This window comes from Carya illinoinensis, chromosome 9, assembly GCF_018687715.1.
Source record: "Carya illinoinensis cultivar Pawnee chromosome 9, C.illinoinensisPawnee_v1, whole genome shotgun sequence".
In the NCBI taxonomy this organism is placed as follows: Eukaryota; Viridiplantae; Streptophyta; class Magnoliopsida; order Fagales; family Juglandaceae; genus Carya; species Carya illinoinensis.
Genome location: NC_056760.1, coordinates 6969113 through 6986739, shown reverse-complemented (window position 1 = coordinate 6986739; position 17627 = coordinate 6969113). Strand labels below are relative to the sequence as shown.

The 17627-nt window shown below is 36.9% G+C and overlaps 3 protein-coding genes across 8 annotated transcripts in view; 2 read left to right on the top strand and 1 right to left on the bottom strand.

Annotated features, from left to right (window-relative positions):
• The first annotated feature begins 1275 nt into the window (after nt 1-1275).
• Nucleotides 1276-4043, top strand: LOC122276159 (RING-H2 finger protein ATL40-like). 3 transcript variants are annotated; one of them, XR_006228777.1, is made up of 3 exons: nt 1276-2278; nt 2470-2613; nt 3831-4043. XR_006228777.1 is itself a non-coding variant. In XM_043085687.1 (1 exon), the coding sequence occupies exon 1, from the start codon at nt 1513-1515 to the stop codon at nt 2221-2223; it is 711 nt and encodes a 236-aa protein (XP_042941621.1). In that variant the 5' UTR covers nt 1277-1512; the 3' UTR covers nt 2224-2464. The 3 variants fall into 3 exon arrangements, 1 of the variants encoding a protein (XP_042941621.1); XR_006228776.1 differs by lacking the exon at nt 2470-2613 and having other exon boundaries at nt 3831-4040; XM_043085687.1 differs by lacking the exons at nt 2470-2613; nt 3831-4043 and having other exon boundaries at nt 1277-2464.
• A 672-nt stretch (nt 4044-4715) lies between these two features.
• On the top strand, nt 4716-7650 carry LOC122276158. Of its 2 annotated transcripts, none has more exons than XR_006228775.1 (5): nt 4716-5348; nt 5501-6215; nt 6392-6937; nt 7024-7201; nt 7337-7635. XR_006228775.1 is itself a non-coding variant. In XM_043085686.1 (5 exons), exons 3-5 carry the CDS (start codon nt 6726-6728, stop codon nt 7511-7513), a joined length of 567 nt encoding a protein of 188 aa, XP_042941620.1. In that variant the 5' UTR covers nt 4762-5348; nt 5501-6215; nt 6392-6725; the 3' UTR covers nt 7514-7650. The 2 variants fall into 2 exon arrangements, 1 of the variants encoding a protein (XP_042941620.1); XM_043085686.1 differs by having other exon boundaries at nt 4762-5348; nt 7337-7650.
• A 133-nt stretch (nt 7651-7783) lies between these two features.
• LOC122276157 (probable pre-mRNA-splicing factor ATP-dependent RNA helicase DEAH9) overlaps nt 7784-17627 on the bottom strand; it is a 30709-nt gene continuing 20865 nt past the window's right edge. For 2 of the 3 annotated variants that reach the window (XM_043085684.1, XM_043085685.1), the window contains 10 exons: nt 16555-16655; nt 15339-15429; nt 14556-14720; nt 13625-13714; nt 11212-11283; nt 10963-11061; nt 10592-10678; nt 9957-10010; nt 9704-9783; nt 8172-8857 (listed from right to left, as the gene is read on the bottom strand). In XM_043085684.1, coding sequence (XP_042941618.1) covers nt 8710-8857; nt 9704-9783; nt 9957-10010; nt 10592-10678; nt 10963-11061; nt 11212-11283; nt 13625-13714; nt 14556-14720; nt 15339-15429; nt 16555-16655 — 987 coding nt within the window. In that variant the 3' untranslated portion in view covers nt 8172-8709. Of the gene's footprint in view, nt 8060-8171; nt 8858-9703; nt 9784-9956; nt 10011-10591; nt 10679-10962; nt 11062-11211; nt 11284-13624; nt 13715-14555; nt 14721-15338; nt 15430-16554; nt 16656-17627 lie in introns of those variants that run through there. The other variant, XR_006228774.1, reaches the window with a different exon arrangement.

Genomic DNA, 17627 nt, shown 5'->3' with positions numbered 1-17627 from the left:
AAGGATGTCATCATTGTCATGTATGCCACAATCTTTAGCTTAGGAGAAAAGAAATAGAAGACAATCTATGATATATATATATATATATATATATATATATGATATAATAATTCCCTTATTAAAATTTAAAATAGTAGTAGTCAGCATAAATGGCCAGCAAGTCATATCAGGAGAATTTGTTGAGGATTTTTAGTTGAAATTAGAAAATTTCATTGATAAAGAAATGGGTTGTTAGATAGACCAACCCAATACAAAATGATCAATTCTGACGTTTCCCACTATTTATTATTAATTAGTTGATATGTCCATGATCATGATGATCAACAAATCTAATATAATTTATCTGTTAGACAGCATTAGCTGTTGCCTGTTGGTTCATCTTTGCCTAATTCTCAAGACTCATCTTCACGTGTTTAAACTTTAAACTAGTATTTAAGGTCATTTTAGGCACAACGGCTTTCGCGCCGTTGCTTGTTCGATCGTTAGCGCATCTGTTTTCTTGCTTGTAGCCAACTACTAATGTGATGTTAGAGGGTTGCGGTTGTGATGGATATATGTTATGAGAAAATCAATATATATATATATATATATAATACTGTTGATTCACTTCCTTGAAAATCTTCTTCAAGCATGTTGATTCTTCTAGAGAGTAGGTACGATCGGATCGAGGTCCCCATATTACAAAAGGCCTAATTAAGTAATATTGACTCGATAGGGATGGCTCGAATTCATCAAACAAATTAAACTACAACAAACTTCATGAAAATAAGTTTCGCTACTACAAGCCTTTATGTATAGGCTACCTATAAATCTACTAAACCTAGGAAATCTTAGGAATTCGGGAAATAAAACAAATCGAAAGACAAACTCTCCCCCCCCCCCCCCCCCCCCCCGGTCCACGTGAATAATAATCAAACGTTCCAAATTCTAATTCCTTTTTTCGAAAGACAAACATTAATCCATACATCGATTCTCAGGGTTTGAAAGCTAAAGGCTGAAATTGTTTGATTTTAATGGAATCCTGTGGACTCAGAAAACTTTCGACTGGGAAATTCAAAGGCTTCTAGTTCCGTAAAACGTGGGGCAGTTGGTTCAACATCCGGCATCATAATACATATATATGGTCTTTTTCAAAGTCCTTTCGGCTCCTTAATGTCTTTGTGGGAGTTGCGTGGGCAAAGGGACAAACGTAGGAGAAGCTTCTTATATTTGTCTTTTTCCTCGTGTCGGACCAAAAAACAAGGAATTATAGATGTGAAATCACCAAGAAGCTAAACGGAGCTCCAAAAATGTCAAACCTCATAGAGGCATGGGGTACAAAATTTCCATACCCACCAAATTTCTCGAAACCCCACCAATTGACATTTCCACGATTTGCGAGAACAAAGTAGTACGTAAAACAAATAAAACTCGTTGCTGTTAATCAAGCAAGTATAGAGAAGTTGATCATCACAGAAAGAGAGGCAAGGCCAAGGCATACACCTTGGTCGATCATTCAAATTGGGATTAACGATGAGTTCTGAGGACGATGATATAGATAGCAAATCTGCTGTCGGCCGGGAGATCTTGATCGCTGCTATATTCTCCGTACTTGCCGTATTGATTTTTATCATCATCCTCCGTACATATGCAAGGTATCTCTCAAGAAGCCAAGAAAGAACACGGCGTGATATCTTGAATAGGGTAAGTACACTAGCTCAAATTGCATCGGTCGACTTGGCGGATTCTGTCTATCCACCGGCCGAGACTGCCGGAGGGCTCGATCCATTAGTCATAGCCTCACTACCTAAGTTCACCTACAAAGCAGCTGATGCCCTCGATCAAAGTGAAGTTATAGAGTGCTCAGTTTGCTTGAGCAGCATAGAAGAGGAGGCCATGGTTCGGCTTCTACCAAACTGTAAGCACATGTTTCATGTGGAGTGCATCGATGTTTGGCTCAACTCAAACAAAACTTGCCCCGTCTGCCGCACTGTGGCTGATCCTAAGGTCCAGCCAGAACGCAATGACATAGGTATTATTGGGGTTCAACGTCCCACAGCTCCACCAATAGAGAATAGTACTATACCGCATGGTGCTGCCGAGTTGGAGAAGGCAGGTGGATCCGGATCAGGCTCACGATTAAGCTCTTTTCGTAGGATGCTTAGTAGGGGGAGATCGTCGAGGAGGATTCAGAGTTTTGAAGATCATCATGAAATGGGTTCGGAAGATCTAGAAAGACAATGATTGCCTCCTATTGATATCACCTTAATCGAAGATCATAAACAAGCTAGTACTATAGGTAAATAAAATTTTAATATGATTTATATAAATATATGGGGTTTTCCAAAATTATGTTGGATGATGCATGATATGAAGTTCTTTAATTTCTACCATATAATGAGGCACGTCTGGCCGTACTTACGGCTTCCTTTCCAGTTTGTACATATATATGACCAGCTTGGTACTGATTGATTTATTCGTTTGATGTAGTTTTCTAATTTCATCTTTGTATGCAATTAAAGAATGTTGCGATTGATGCACGTAGAGGACATCTGCCTCATTTTGTGGAAATTTATCACTTCAATCAGACCACTGCAAAGTTATAGGTCTAAATATTGCCCAATTGCATCGTATGTGAGTGATATCTAAATTCCGATCAATACTTTAATTACTGGTGTCTTCTTTTCTAGACAATTATTACAGTATAGATGGATATATAGAAGCTAGCGAGTCTATATATCTTTCTAGTCCTCCTTGACATATTAATTTGTGGATCTTCGAATATGATTAATTATATATATATAGTAATGTTATACACCATATTCTCATCTCACTATATAAGATCCGACACATTTCTTACCATTAATAGATAATAAAAAAGTATCGAATAAAGAATCATCCAATAGTAATAAATGTGTTACATCTTATATAAAGAAATGAAAATGTGGTAAAAGTGTGATATATAAAAAATTTCATATATATATATATGCCACATTCATGGTCAAGCATTTGAATGTATTTGGATTCACAGGATAGAGGGGAAGGGCGCTTGGTTAATTTATGAATCCAAAGAACAAGCTGAAAATTCTAAATGATCATTGACTTGCAAAAAACAAATTGGTCAGAGTTTTACTTTATCGTAAGATGGAACGTCGACTCGTTTGATGGGATTTGACCAACAACTTGATAAAATAAACAGATTTAGTTCTTGGTGAGAATCTTTGGCGGTGCTAATTAAGATAGGTAGATGTCTACATCATGAGCAAGCGTCGATCTGAATGATCTTTAGCCAGAAATTACACTGAATTTCGCACAACCATCCTATAAATTTCAAATGAAGTGAGATCGATGCCAAAGTACTCACCAGCTCGAGTTGGGTCAAACTGGAGTTTAATTAGCATCTTCTTTTTTTTTTTTTTTAATCAGAATCAGTATTAGTACGATATAATATTGATAAATTACCATCACATGATGAAAGTACTACTGACTCATATTTTAGCTGATCGATCGATCATATCCTGTACAGGAAATTCTCTCGGCTGGCATTTATTATATAGATGCACCCCACATAAAAAGAGACCCAAAAATATATATGAATTTCGAAGCTAGCTTTCATAAACAGTAATTTTAACCTATATAACACAGCTCTTTTCGGTTTTTACAGTTTTTTACACAATTATGTACGTTTTAAATTTGGGGTATTTTTCTAGTTAAGATGGGGATATACATTTTTATAAGTTATTTTATAAAAATTTAATTCATTTAAGATGTAATTATGTAAAGTGTTGTTAAAAAGATTGTGTGTTTATGATCATTTTTCTCTAATTAGAGTACTGATCTGCAATCTGCAGCTACAATCAACCGCGAGAGCAATTCATGATGATAACGGACTTGGGGATGAAGTTGGGATCCTCTTCATGATGAAACAAGATTATAATCTGACAACCCATGTGAATGTCCTCCAAATTAAGTCGCTTGATTTCAACAGAAAGTACTGTTAAATTCCCTTGTATAATATATTAATGAAGCTTCACGTGATGTAAGTTTGACACTCGGCAGAAAGATTATACTTTTAATTGAGTAATCAAGTTTTAAATTCGTTTTCAGAAAATTTGGGCATTATTATACAACTATATATATTATGATCTAGTGTGTATTTTTTTTTTTTTGAAGATACTGATGATCACTCTTTAAACATGCTAAATGGTACGTACGGGCCGGTTTAATTAATTGCCAGGTTGGAGATCACATCGCATTATTACCGAATAAGGTATTCACTAGCTAATTCAAGATCAATCAAAGATTAACACAAAATTTAAGACCTCCATGCATGTCTATGACTTAGCTAGGAACCGTTTGGATGTCTATGACTTAGCTAGGAACCGTTTGGATGTTGAGTTTAGTTGAGTTAGGTTGAGATGAAAGTTGAATAAAATACTATTAGAATATTATTTTTTAATATTATTATTGTTTTAAAATATAAAAAAGTTGAATTATTTATTATATTTTATGTTGAAATTTGATAAAGTTGTAATTATTAGACGAGATGAGTTTGAGATCCAAACTAGCCCCGTGACCGTTTGGGTTGATAAATCATCTCATCATTACAATTTTCTCAAATTTTCATATAAAATATAATAAACAATTCAATTTTTTCAAATCCTAAAACAACAATAATATAAAAATATAATATTGTAATAATATTTTATTCAACTTTTAACTTTTAATTAAAACTATTTCATCTCATCTATTATCAAAACAATCCCTTATTCTTTTACTATGTAGTACCCTTGACCCAAGTAGTACGTAAAGTCGTAGGATCTCTGCTTGGTAATTTTTATAGAAGTAGTATCCCGGGCAGGGGCACCTCCTGCATGCATGCTTATCTTAAACTAGCTAGGGGGGATCATGATATATAGCGAAACATACACCAAACTTCTACACGGAGATTTGGATTGGGCGCCCACTTTGGCAAAGATTTCTGGAGATTTGGATGACAAAATAAGGCATGCATGCAATGTGTGTCTGAGGCCCTGAGGTTGACATTGCTCATGTACATGATCAGGGAAATCTTGCTTTCAAACGGGAAAAGATAGAGGGACAGAAGTTGGGCGAAAGAATCGAGATATGAGAAGATTATGATGATTGCTTGGATTTCCGCGCTTTGAAAACTCGTACGTTTTTCTTGGAGAAAGCATATGAACTGAGAAAATCCCGGACGTTCGGGCACTTTCTCTGTCTCACTTACGAAGATCTTTCTGCGCCGAAAACTAGGGTGTCCTTTGTTGTTCTGCGCTTGTTCATTGAACTTAGCCACTCGTCCGAGTTCTACACCGACATCCTTTGAGATTTCCTTTCCATATATCTCGGTATCTTTGTTACTTGTTTTAGATATGGGATCTTGAGAATGGGGATTCCTGTTACTCTCTGCATTCTTTCATTAGGGTTTGCTTCGCTTTGTATATTTAATATTTTATACATTGGATTTATGGACTTCTGCTCAATGCATGTTGATACACAGGATTAAAGAGAAAAAATACCTGTAGATCATCAGGAGAGTAATGTGTAGCAATACTAGCAGCGGTGGTGCTGCTGATAGTGCTGGCGACCTTGGTGATTGGACGCCGGGGTCGTATAACCGGTTGAAGGGCCCAAAGATCCCGAGAAGAGGACCAGGAGTGGCTGAACTGGAGAAGATCCTACGAGAACAGGAAAAGAAAGAATGCGCTACTACTGCCGAGAATGCCAACTTGGATGGCCATTTTTCGCGCTTCGTTTCCTCTCTTCCCTACCCTTATCATCATTCTCAATCCCTGATCAACTCTCTTCCTCGGCCACCGCCACCTCCAATCACAACTACAATGCACCCGGCGACACCGACTATCTGTTCCTCTCCGTCTCGACATGTTTGTTTAGTACCAAATCTTGCTCAGTTCAGCCCACCACCACCTGATCCGCCATTAATGACTTCCGTTCATGGCAATGATAGCAGTAATACAATAATTGGAAGAGGCGGTGGCGTGTTTGTGGTTGGCGGGGCGACTGTGGCTCTGCCTGAGAAGGCCTTATTTGCCATAACGTGGGCAGCTTCTAGCAAGTCCAGTGTGGATGGGGTGGAAGGAAGCAACTCAGACTCTGGTATACCATTACCAACTCATATTGCCAATGAATCCATTCCAATGTCTCCTTCCCCTAAATTACTGCAAAGAAGACATTGCCAAGATCCTTCTGTAACGGTAACAAAAGATCAGTTTCCTGCAGCTGCATGTTTTTTTTTTCCTGCCCCTTTCCCATGAGACGCTAAATTACCAGTGTCTAGGGTGGTGGTTGGCTTGTTGATTTTCGGTAGTCGATGTGATTTCACTTCATTAATTGTTTGAAGAATAATGTTAACACATGCAACTAATAACAGGTAAATCGTAATTTTCCTGGTTCTGCCACACCATCTTCGTCAGATGTATCACCTGCCAAACCGTATAATCATATAGAGCACCCTTCAAACCAAAGATCTAGTTACAATTACACGTCTCTTTCGCCCCAGCAAGTGCAGGCGAGTCCGATTTCCTAATAATTTAAATTGTTCTGCTAATTTATGTTGTAGGATTGTTCCAGCATAGACATGATACTTTCCTCCTTTGATTTCATTGATTTTTCTGTTGTTATGGATTTTTCCGCTCGAGTTTTTTCCCCAATTTTATATAATTGAGAAAGAAGAGGAAGCGTGCATAAAAGTGGAGTAATCTTTTATGGCGAGCACACATATATTTGGTTGCTGTGTTATACAGGTGCATGTCATGACGAGGCCAAAGCCCTTCTCAGAAGACAAGGCAGCTGGTCCTCAACTTCATTTTCAAGTTCCTCGGGTGATTGATCCTCGCATCTCCGCACCAGATCAATCGTCTTCGTGGTATAGTTACAGTGCATCTAATGTTGGCCCCAGTAACAAATTAGTCTTCAGGTTGGTATAGCTTTATATTCATTTGTTCACTCTTTTCAATCTGTCTCAATTTTGTTGCCTGAAATTCCGTTTACTACCGATCTCAGAGGTACAAGAGGGGATGGCCCATCGGATATCAACTCGAAGAAGTTAAGTACTACATACAATAATTTACCCGATAACAATTTGTACAGATTTGGCTGCCTTGCTAATCATCCTCCGGCTCCTATGGCACAGAGTCTTCATGAAAGGGAGTTCTCCAAACTTGACAAGCTTGCTACCAAAGTAAGATTATACTCCACCATCTTTTGCCAATTGCAAATCCCAGGGGAATTTAAATCAAATGAAGTTAATTTTTTTTTTTATTGATTATGACATTTTGGTTTGTTGTATAATGTTTACCCAAATTACAACTTGAAGGAAAGCGAGGACTCAGATCAAAGGTCAGGAATGGGTGGATTAGATAGTGAAAAATCCTTTCATGACTTTTTCCAACCAAAGGAGCAGATGGGCTGGAAAGAATTTACCCTTAGCTCAAACGATGAGAAGGGTAATGAGGAAGGAGACGATGACATTGATCTCAACCTCAAACTCTAGGAGGGTAGCCTATCAAGGTATATGATCAAGCATTTGAGAAACATTTGCATGGAATGTTGTAGGGTGCGTCTGTGTGTGCGTGAGAGAGATCATGTGGACGACTTTGTTTCTTGTAATTGAAGGAAATTTAGTTTCTTCTTTTTTTCTTTACCTGCTTCCACGAATTATAGATCATGAAAAAAAAAAAAAAAAAAAAGAAAAAAAGGGGGAAAACCTTTAGTACACAAACATCAATCTTTGCTAATTTTGTCTTCGCAAACCCAACTCAAATGGTCTAATGTCATTGCTGACATCCACTTAGATGAAATTTTATCTACGGTTTTGGACGTCGGCGGGACGACTACTCGTCCATGATCATCACAGAAGGGTTGGTCAATGCTACTGTTCTACTGTTCCAGATTGGAAAATTCTCTTCCAATTATCCAATCTACACTTACAAAAGACTTATTAGCAAATACATGCGTACCTCCGAAATCAATTAGGAATTTGTTCTAAACACCCGGTGCCTCTCCAATTTTCTTTTTTCTAAATGCATCTTTGCAGAGCCTGCAATTCCAAAGCGGGTTAAAATTGAGCATACATTCATGTTCAAGGCAAACTTTGAGATGCTTGGTGCAGACTTGCAAAAGCGTCTAAAAAATTATTAACACAACTCAGCTTACCAAACATGCTTCTTTACACAATGGCTTCGGGCCACCCGTTTTATAGTTAAAAGCATATATAAACATGAGTTGTGTCAGCATGCAGTAACAATTCCTTCTTCCCCTCTCAGAAAAACAGAAGGGGACACTTTTAAGAACTCAAGCGATATAATACAAACCTCATGTAACACCTACTCAGGTTCTCACCGTCATAAAGAAAAAAAACAAAAACAAAAACAAAAAACTACCCATATATAAGCCGAAGACTTCTCGGAGTTGATCCTAAAACCAATATCAAGAAGCCCAGATTTTCGTTAAAGGCACTTTATAAACAGAAATTAATCTTGCTGGCAGCTCATTCGTGACTGCTTAGTTTCTCATGATCTATGCTTACAATTCCCAAATCACCATACCTTGTCTTCATCAAGGCAGTACCAGAAGGTTCGATGGTCTTCTACATTAACGAGAAATTTCCAAGGCCCAGGGCTAGCTGATACAGTCCATGCTAAATTCTTCCCCCTCTGATCCTATTCCCGAATGACTCCAATAGCAAGATCACTGACCAAAAGAGTTCCGCCCATGGTGCTGGTAAAAATGGGGAGCAACCTCTATTAACCAAGAAGGATCAATGGAGATGACATTCCGCATGTACTGCCGATCAGTTGAGACAAGAGAATGGTATACGACCCACTTCGGGTTAACTCTGCACACAAAACAAAAGCTTCAAGATAAAACGTCACAGCTATAATATGAGCACAACCAACTACATACCAATCAAATGATAAAACATAGTGAGACAGAGCTGCAGCATGAATATAAAAACAAACACAGATGAAATATATCTAGACCAAAAAGAAAAGGCACCGGTTGAAACCAAAGAAAAACCATGAGTGAAGGGGTCTCCCAGAAATTTTGGAACCTTAGCCCAAATAAAATGTCAGAGGAATTACTATATTTGAAACAGTAGCAGTGTCTGAGAAGAGAGAATCAAGAAGACTAGTTTCAGTGCCCTATATTACTTTTCACAGTAGGTTGCTGCGAGCAGGTAATCAAATAGGGATACCTATTCCTGATACTGCAGAATTAAACCTTAACTAATCATGGAAGGAATTATATATGCAATGACAAAAGGAGGGAGTTTCCAACCAACCAATAAAAGTTATACTACCTACTTCTACCCACCAAATGAGAAAATTCAAGGTCCCTACTAGAGGAAGGGTATACTCTATAGAAACGGATTGTGCTGAATACAAATTCACAAATATGCATTAATATCTACCAAAACCATCAGCCCTCTTCAACTAATCACACAAGTCTCCATCCTGAAAGGTAATTATCAGGTGAAGAGGAAGCAGAGACATGTAAATATACTTCTATCAAATTCCATATCATATAAATCTATTAATTATGAAGATGAAATAGAAAACAATGTATAAATGCTTAAAATACAGAAAAAAATCGCTTTAATATATAAAATGGAAGGAAAAAAAAAACGAAAGGTTCTTGCTCACGGTATCTAATCGAATATCAATCCAGTTTCTGCACCAACCTGAACAATACAGATGATGGGTGAATATAAACTTCTTGAGAGCCTCTAACAGTCTTGTACATTCCACTGTGACTGAATGCCTTTAAACAACAAACCACAAAAATATATCAGGGCATTAGCCAGAAAGCTGTTAAAAGGCAACATGAGAATGAATGTGAGTTTCTTCAGTAAAAGAATGAAGATAAATTAATTTTTTCTTCCAAAATATAAAATTCAAGGGGTGCATTCAAATTGTGATGAGGAAAATACTCACTTCTAATCGACATGCATTTGCAAAAAAACCAGCAGTAACTGCCTTTCTTACCACCTGGAAGAGATGAAAAATAAATGAAAATTAACCATGCAAACTGCTCAGGACATAGCAAAACATTTTTTTATTTTTTATTTTTTTATAATATATATCCGAAATCAACTACTATTTCAAAGATCTAAGGAAAAAAGTTATGAAATGAGTGAAGCCACGGAAGAATGGGGCAACTAACATTAGCGATCCCCATGCATATATCTCTTTATAGCTTCTAATCATGCACGGGTAAGGATACCAACAGGATGGGGATTGAGGAACAAAAATGCAGATTTTGTGTAGGCCATGGATGGATTGAAAATGAAATATTTCTGGGTTCCACTGACAATTTTATGGTGAGCATAAGGCCTCATTTGGTTACACAGATGAGATGAGATGAAAGTTGAATAAAATATTGTTAGAATATAATTTTTTAATTTTATTTTTGTTTTGAGATTTGAAAAAGTTGAATTGTTTTTTGTATTTTGTTTGGGAGTTTGGGGTAATGATTAGATGAAATAAGATGAGATGTGATGTGAAAATAAACCAGGCCTAAATCTTTTAGAGGGCAGTATCATTACACATCCAGAAGAGTTAGAACTTACCTGCATATCTCTTTCACAAGATTTTAACACGATGCCTAATCTCTGTGCTATTCTTCTTAGTTGTTCTCTAATTTCAACAACTTTTTTCTGCACAACATTAACACCTATATAAACAAAAACAATGCACATGTTGTGTACAGGGTAATACTATTTTAAAGCATGTACAACTAAGTTGGTGCATGGAACCTAGAAGTGTGAAAGAGTAAACCATTTCTTAAATTGGCCCCTGGTCAACCAAATGGCATCTCCCTGTCCCTTAAATCCGGGGAAAGTGTGAGGTCACAGGTTAAGAGCTTATTGGTGCATGAGCTACATTAACCATAAAAAGACATCTCTTAAATTTTCTGAAGCAGCTAAACAGAGATACACACCACGGCATGGTAATTCACATGATTCTTATGACACCATTGTGAAGACTTGCCAGATTGAAGAAACCCTTTGTAAACATTTAGGAATGTCACATGGTCACCCTGCATTTATTACATAACAATTACTGAGCAGAGAAAGATATCATATCCAACACTCCCAAAAAAGGGGAATTATTGATCCATTCAGGGTAAACTTAATCCAGCAATAAAACTTAAAGTTGTCCTGGAGAATTGAAAATTAAAATCAAATACCTCAGCAGCAGCAAATCTCAACTTGGCTTCATCCAGTTCCCTATGTACTCCCCTCTCGTACACCCAAATGGACTGTAAAAATAAATGTTATGTGTGAAATAAAATTTGCATTTTACCTTCTTCTTCTTCTTCTTCTTCTTTTTTTCCTGTATTAGCTGTAGGGACATCTACTCCTTTATTTATAAGATGCCTCCCTCCGGCTGAGTACTTGGAGGTGGGAAAGGAGTAGAAGGGGTCATTAAGCATAAGCCCCAAGCTCACTCCAAAAGAGTACTTTTAACTCCATGATAGCTTAGGTACTTAAATAAAACCATTATCGAACTTCTTCTTTGGCAATATGGACATGCTACCGAGCATGGTTTATTGTTTCCCTCGTTCTCTTTCCACATAATCAGAGGAAGGAAGAGAATAAAGGATAGCTATTATGGCTTCCTCAATTAGAACATTTTCGCCCATGTTTCTACTTCAAAATCCAAAGCTCACCATTAATCATCATAGAGCCTGAGAAAGTGATAAAACTATTAACTCACTTATGAGGGATAAAACAACTTACACGCTATTTGTCATGGAATCCTCTCGTGGTTTGAGACAAGGAGATCCGCTCTCTCCCTTACTCTTCCTATTCATCAAGGAAGCTCTCAGTAAGATGATTGTAGGCCATGTGGAAGGTGGTTTTCTCTAAGGTTTCTCGGTGGGAATTGGTAATTACGACTCTTTAAATATTTCTCACTTGTTTGCTGATGACACTCATATTTTGTGGAGCAAACCTCGGGCATATCCAATCTTTAAGGGCTCTACTTCTTTGTTTTGAAGCCGTTTTGGGTTTAAGAGTTAATCTCTCAAAGTCAGAATTGGTACCGGTGGGGAATGTTCCTGAAGCAGCAGCTCTAGCCTCTCTCTTAGGATGTAAGGTATCTTCTCTACCTCTTCAATATCTTGGCTTACCCTTGGGTGCTTCCTTCAAATTAGAGTAGATTTGGAATGATGTGATTGAAAAGGTAGAGCATAGGTTGGCATCTTGGAAGAGGTTGTATTTATCAAAAGGTGGTAGGCTCACGTTGATTAAAAGTACTCACTCTAACCTCCTCACCTATTTTTTCTCTATTCCCACTCCTGACAAAGATTGACAACCGTATTGAGAAGCTACAACGTGATTTCTTGTGAAGTGGTTTGGGGGACGAGTTATTTATTGAGTTAAGTTCCATATGGTCAATTGGTCCATGGTGAGCACTCCATTTTCTGGGGGTGGATTGGAGATTCGTAACTTGACAAATTTCAACCAAGCCCTATTGGGTAAATGGTTGTGGCAGTACCAACGAGAAAGGGGGGCCCTATGGAAGTCTATAATAGTTGCGTAGGTTGGGGAAGCATGGGGTGGTTGGTGCTCAAATGAGGTACATGGCTCACATGGGGTGGGTTAGTGGAAAAACATTAGGAAGGGTTAGGAGACCTTCAGGAGACATACACATTGTAGTGGGTGATGGCTCCCGCGTCAGATTTTGGCATGAAAAATGGTGCGGTGAACAATGTCTCAAAGACACTTTCCCCGCCATATTTGAGCTAGCACGAGTAAATGATGCAATGATAGTGGATCTTTTGGCTTTTTCTAGTGGTTCCCCTCAACGGAATGTGGACTTCACTAGGGCAGCCCAAGACTAGGAGTTGGAATTTATCACAGATTTCTACGCGGCACTGTATTCCGTATGTATGACTGAGGGTACTATGGACAGGATGTTTTAGAGCCCTTCCAAGAAAGGTAAATTCAAAGTCAGATCATTTCACATAGTTTTATTGCCTACATTTCCATGGAAGACATCTGGCACACGAAAGCTCCTTCAAAAGCAGCTTTTTTGTTTGGACAACAGCATTGGGCAAAATTCTCACCACAGATAACCTAAGAAGAAGTCAGTTAATGGTGTTGGACTGGTGTTGCATGAGTAAGAACGATGGTGAATCAGTTGAACATCTGTTTCTACACTGCGAGGTGGCTAGAATCATGTAGGCTGATTTTTTTATAGGACTTGGATTGTCATGGGTCATGCCCCATAGATTGGTGGATTTTCTTGCATAATGGAGAGGTCTACAAGGAAATAGACAAGTTGCAGCAATTTGGAAAATGGTCTCCATATGTATATGTTGGTGTATTTGGCAGGAGCAAAATGATAAAAGCTTCGAAAACCACGAGAGAACAATGGAGGAGCTGAAATTTTTTTTCTTTAAAACATCGTTTTCGTGGGTGCCATTGTTTGTAACGGACTAAATGTCCATGACTTTCTACTTTCAGTTGTAAACTCTAAATAGGTACTTCTCATATATACTCCATGTGTACTTGGACTTTGCCTATTATTATGAATAATTTTTTTTTTACCTATTAAAAAAAAACATATATATATAAATAAATAAACCAACTTACTTGGACAGAGAGAACAGCAGCAATAGTGAGAATCTCCTCTGAGCACCCAAGTTCGTTTGAAGAAAGGATCATTTTCGATATCATTGGCTCCTACAAAGTACAAAATTTTGACATTTTTTATTTATATTGTGAACCATAATAAATGCTAGATTCATAAAAAGATTTCACAAAAGTAAATTCATAAACTGACGTGGTTTGATGTGATGCGTCATATCTAATTTACAGTAGAAGGTACTTTACAATCAACCTACCGCATCAAGCAATGTCAGTTTGTTCTTTTACTTTTGTGAGATTTCTTTATGAATCAAGCACAACTCTAAAGTAAAATCAACAAAACCTTGGACATATAATTGAAGAAACACAGGTTAAAAAATGATATTGTAAGAGAATAAATAACAACTAAATGTTGGACGGATACGAACAATATATTTCCAAGGCATTTGGCTTCATAGTGTTATTTCCAAATTGATCAATAAATACATGATTTGAATAACAAGAATCAAGAAAGGATAACAGCAATAAAATATTTCACATTAAACAAATGAATAGGCTTTCTTAATCCTGAGGATAAAAAAGAACAAAATAACCAAAAAATAACGAGCACAATATCATTTGACAAAATAAAATCATGAAAGGAGTTATAATCAAGTTTTTCTGACAATTTTTTTTGATTAAAAATAGAAATGAAAAGAAGGCTGTGAAGTACCAGAGATCTAAGGATTACATGGAGTGCTTATGGGAAAGGTATTACTTTCTTCTTCTTTTTCTTTTTGTTTTCTTTTGGGTAGGGGGGCCCGGGTGGATTTTAGAAACACTGTCACATCCATTTCCAAGTCCAGCAAACTCGGAAAATGCTTAAAAGATGTAGAAGAATAAATGCATGAACATTTATATGCCTCCGCTATGACAAATTACTGTATTGAAAACATACTAATGGAATCTCTGCTACTTGAAACCCAGCTGGTGAAGTAAGCTTGGCATCATCATCCAAGATTCCAAGTGAATAAAGTATTTCAAGAGCTCGAATCATTGCTTCAGGAGATGGAGATGCTGGCCAATCAAAGCCCAGGATATTATCTATACCCAAGGCTTTTAGCTGAGATATCAGACAAAATAATTAGCGACTAAACTTTAGTTAAAAAATACAAAACTCTTCAAAGCTATCTCTCAATTTTCATCCACACCAAATTAAATACCCTGACCTCAACGAAAGAGTTCATGATTAACAATTACTCTATTAAGTTCTTGCTTGCAGAGAAGCATAAAAACAGTTCACAGCAAAATATAACCTACTAAAACTATTTACATGCTTACAGCCATTATAGCACCTTTCATTTCAGCCAATTACAAACATGAAGAGAATAAAATCTCTATACAAGTTTCTAACGCAGCATATTTCACAATTCTTAACGGAACAATCCACTAGGAAAATGAATGGTGTGAACAGATGCCAGCCCTTTAAGATATGCCTCTCCTTCCACCATTTTTCATGCTGCAATTTGTAACCTCTACCGTAAATCAGATGAATATCATTTTAAGAAAAGTAAAAAAAGCATTCTTTAAAAAAAGGAAAAAAAAAAAAAATTGACTGTTGCAGATACAAAAGTCCATCACCTCATTTGTTTTGGCACCATACAATGGAAGGAGGAAAAGGGTAAGGAGAGGAAACAAATTGCATACACCTTATGAAAATTGTTTCAACAAAACTGCATACCTGGATCACACAGGACACAAGATTTGATCTTTGCATCTCCGGAATACCCTCGGCAGACATTTCTTTGGAGAAATACTCTTCAGTATATAGCCTGGTTGCAGCCACAGGAGACAATGTCACAATGCAACTCTGTCATGGGTATTTTCTGATAAAAAATAGGATGCGTGCATAAAAGTTCCCAAAATGATTAATATCGAGGAAACAATGAACGGCAGCAAAAGAGATGTTACAAGTCATATACCATTCTAAACAAACTATTGCATCTTGGGAAAAATGCACAATAAGATGGTTATTAAAGATTAAAAAAGGAAACAAACAGTGGGAAATTTAAAGATTACATGGTAAAAGGCATGTGATGTTATGCAGCAGTTTACAAATTGTAGTAAAATGAATCGCTAATAGTAAATTGATGATATGGTTAAATTCTCAAAGATTCAGAGACTCATGAACCAACAAACTTTGTTTTTGATCGGTGACTCATGAATCAATAAACTGAAACAAAATGTGGTTGTGTGCAGTTCAAAATGTGCACCTACAAATCAGAATACACCCATATCATTACAATATGCTCAAACTTTTATTTTAAAGTTCTGTAATGCTACACTAGAGCTGGAAATCAGATATGGATCACTGGACCAAAACTTTTCCAATATGAGAGGTCAGCACCATTTACACTACTGCTTGCACTTAACAAAGGACAATATTGTTTGATTGGTAAAATAACATTTTATTGAATCATGTAAATAGGCAAAGCTTGAGTACGAAGGAAGTATACAAAGAGAAGGACAAAAAATGAGGTACATACCACATAGTATTTGAAAAAAAATATATTTAGAAAGCAACAAAATCACCAGATCTAGCTGGTCAGAGATTAAAAAAAAAAGAAGAAATTTTGCTGAGATAAACACAATTCACACATACAGTAGTTTCTACAAGTGAAGACTGCAACTGAGACACATTTTCAATGCTACATTCACAAAAACATAACTGCACCTTATGCATAATATTTATGATTTTTTTTCATTTATTCATCAGAATGGAGATCACTGTTTTTAAAAAGGGGATAAATAACAATTTTTGGTAGTTTGAGAGGGTGATTGTCAAAATGATAGTTAGAGTGACTGCAAAATGAAGTGATAATTTGACTGAGATTTTTGTGTTTTCCCTTAAAGAAACTAGTAGCCCTTAATCTTAAATATTGCATGTTGGATTGTACCTGTAACACTTCCCAGGTCGAACTCTTCCAGCCCTACCTGCCCTTTGTCTAGCAGATGCCTTCGATATAGGTGCCACTACCAGATTCTCAATGTCTGAAATCTGTAGTGAGATGAAGAAATGATTAAAAAGGTAAAACATTTGGTAATTAAAAAAAAAAAAAAAAGTAGATAGAAAAAATGATATTAGATGTGAACAGAATCAATAATTATGGACTCAAAATTTTATAAACAACCCATTATACAGGGAAAAACAAATTAAAAGAATATGATATTGAAATGACAATTGGAACGTTTAAGAACAATTCAAATTATAGAAGATCCAATCCATTGTTAAGGACTAACCCACTTAAAAAAAACACACTAAAAATAAAGAATAATGCTTGGTCCCCAAAAAGAATTACAAAAAAATTATTTTACAAACTGTGATACCCCATTACGATAAGTGATAAAGGTAGGTGGTATATGGGATCCCACATTGCTTGGGAATGAGAAATTCTTGCTCTTTATAATGTTCCCATGGGGATCCAATTGTATCATTGAATAGTACTTTTGGAGTATAGGTCATGTGGCTTGGACCTTCCATTGGATAGTTACAAATAGTATCAAAGCCTATCCCAACCATAAATGTGGGACTTGAGTCATGCTATCTACGATGAACGGGCTCGACGAGGATGCCCGGAATTTAAGGGAGGGGGGAAATTGTGATACCCCATTCCAATAAGTGATAAGCGTAGGTGGTGAATGAGAATTTACATTGCTTGGGAAGGATAAGTTCTTACTCTTTATAATGTTCCAATGGGACTCCAATTGTATCATTGACTAGTCCTTTTGGAATATAGGTCATGTAGCTTGGGCCTTCCATTAGGGTGTTACACAATGGTATCAAAACCTATCCCAACCATAAATGTGGGACTTGAGCCATGCTATCTGCGACGAACGGGCTCAACGAGGATGTCTGGAATTTAAGGGAGGGGGAAAATTGTGATACCCCATTCCAATAAGTGATAAGAGTAGGTGTTGTATGAGATTTTACATTACTTGGAAAGGATAAGTTCTTGCTCTTTATAATGTT

What these genes read in the sequence shown, in the direction of transcription:
- LOC122276159 (XM_043085687.1), top strand. Translation starts at nt 1,513, where the DNA reads ATGAGTTCTGAGGACGATGATATAGATAGCAAATCTGCTGTCGGCCGG.
- LOC122276158 (XM_043085686.1), top strand. Translation starts at nt 6,726, where the DNA reads ATGGCGAGCACACATATATTTGGTTGCTGTGTTATACAGGTGCATGTC. An exon ending in AGTAACAAATTAGTCTTCAG is followed by an intron (nt 6,938 to 7,023) that starts GTTGGTATAGCT and finishes TACCGATCTCAG; the next exon opens with AGGTACAAGAGGGGATGGCC. An exon ending in TTGACAAGCTTGCTACCAAA is followed by an intron (nt 7,202 to 7,336) that starts GTAAGATTATAC and finishes TACAACTTGAAG; the next exon opens with GAAAGCGAGGACTCAGATCA.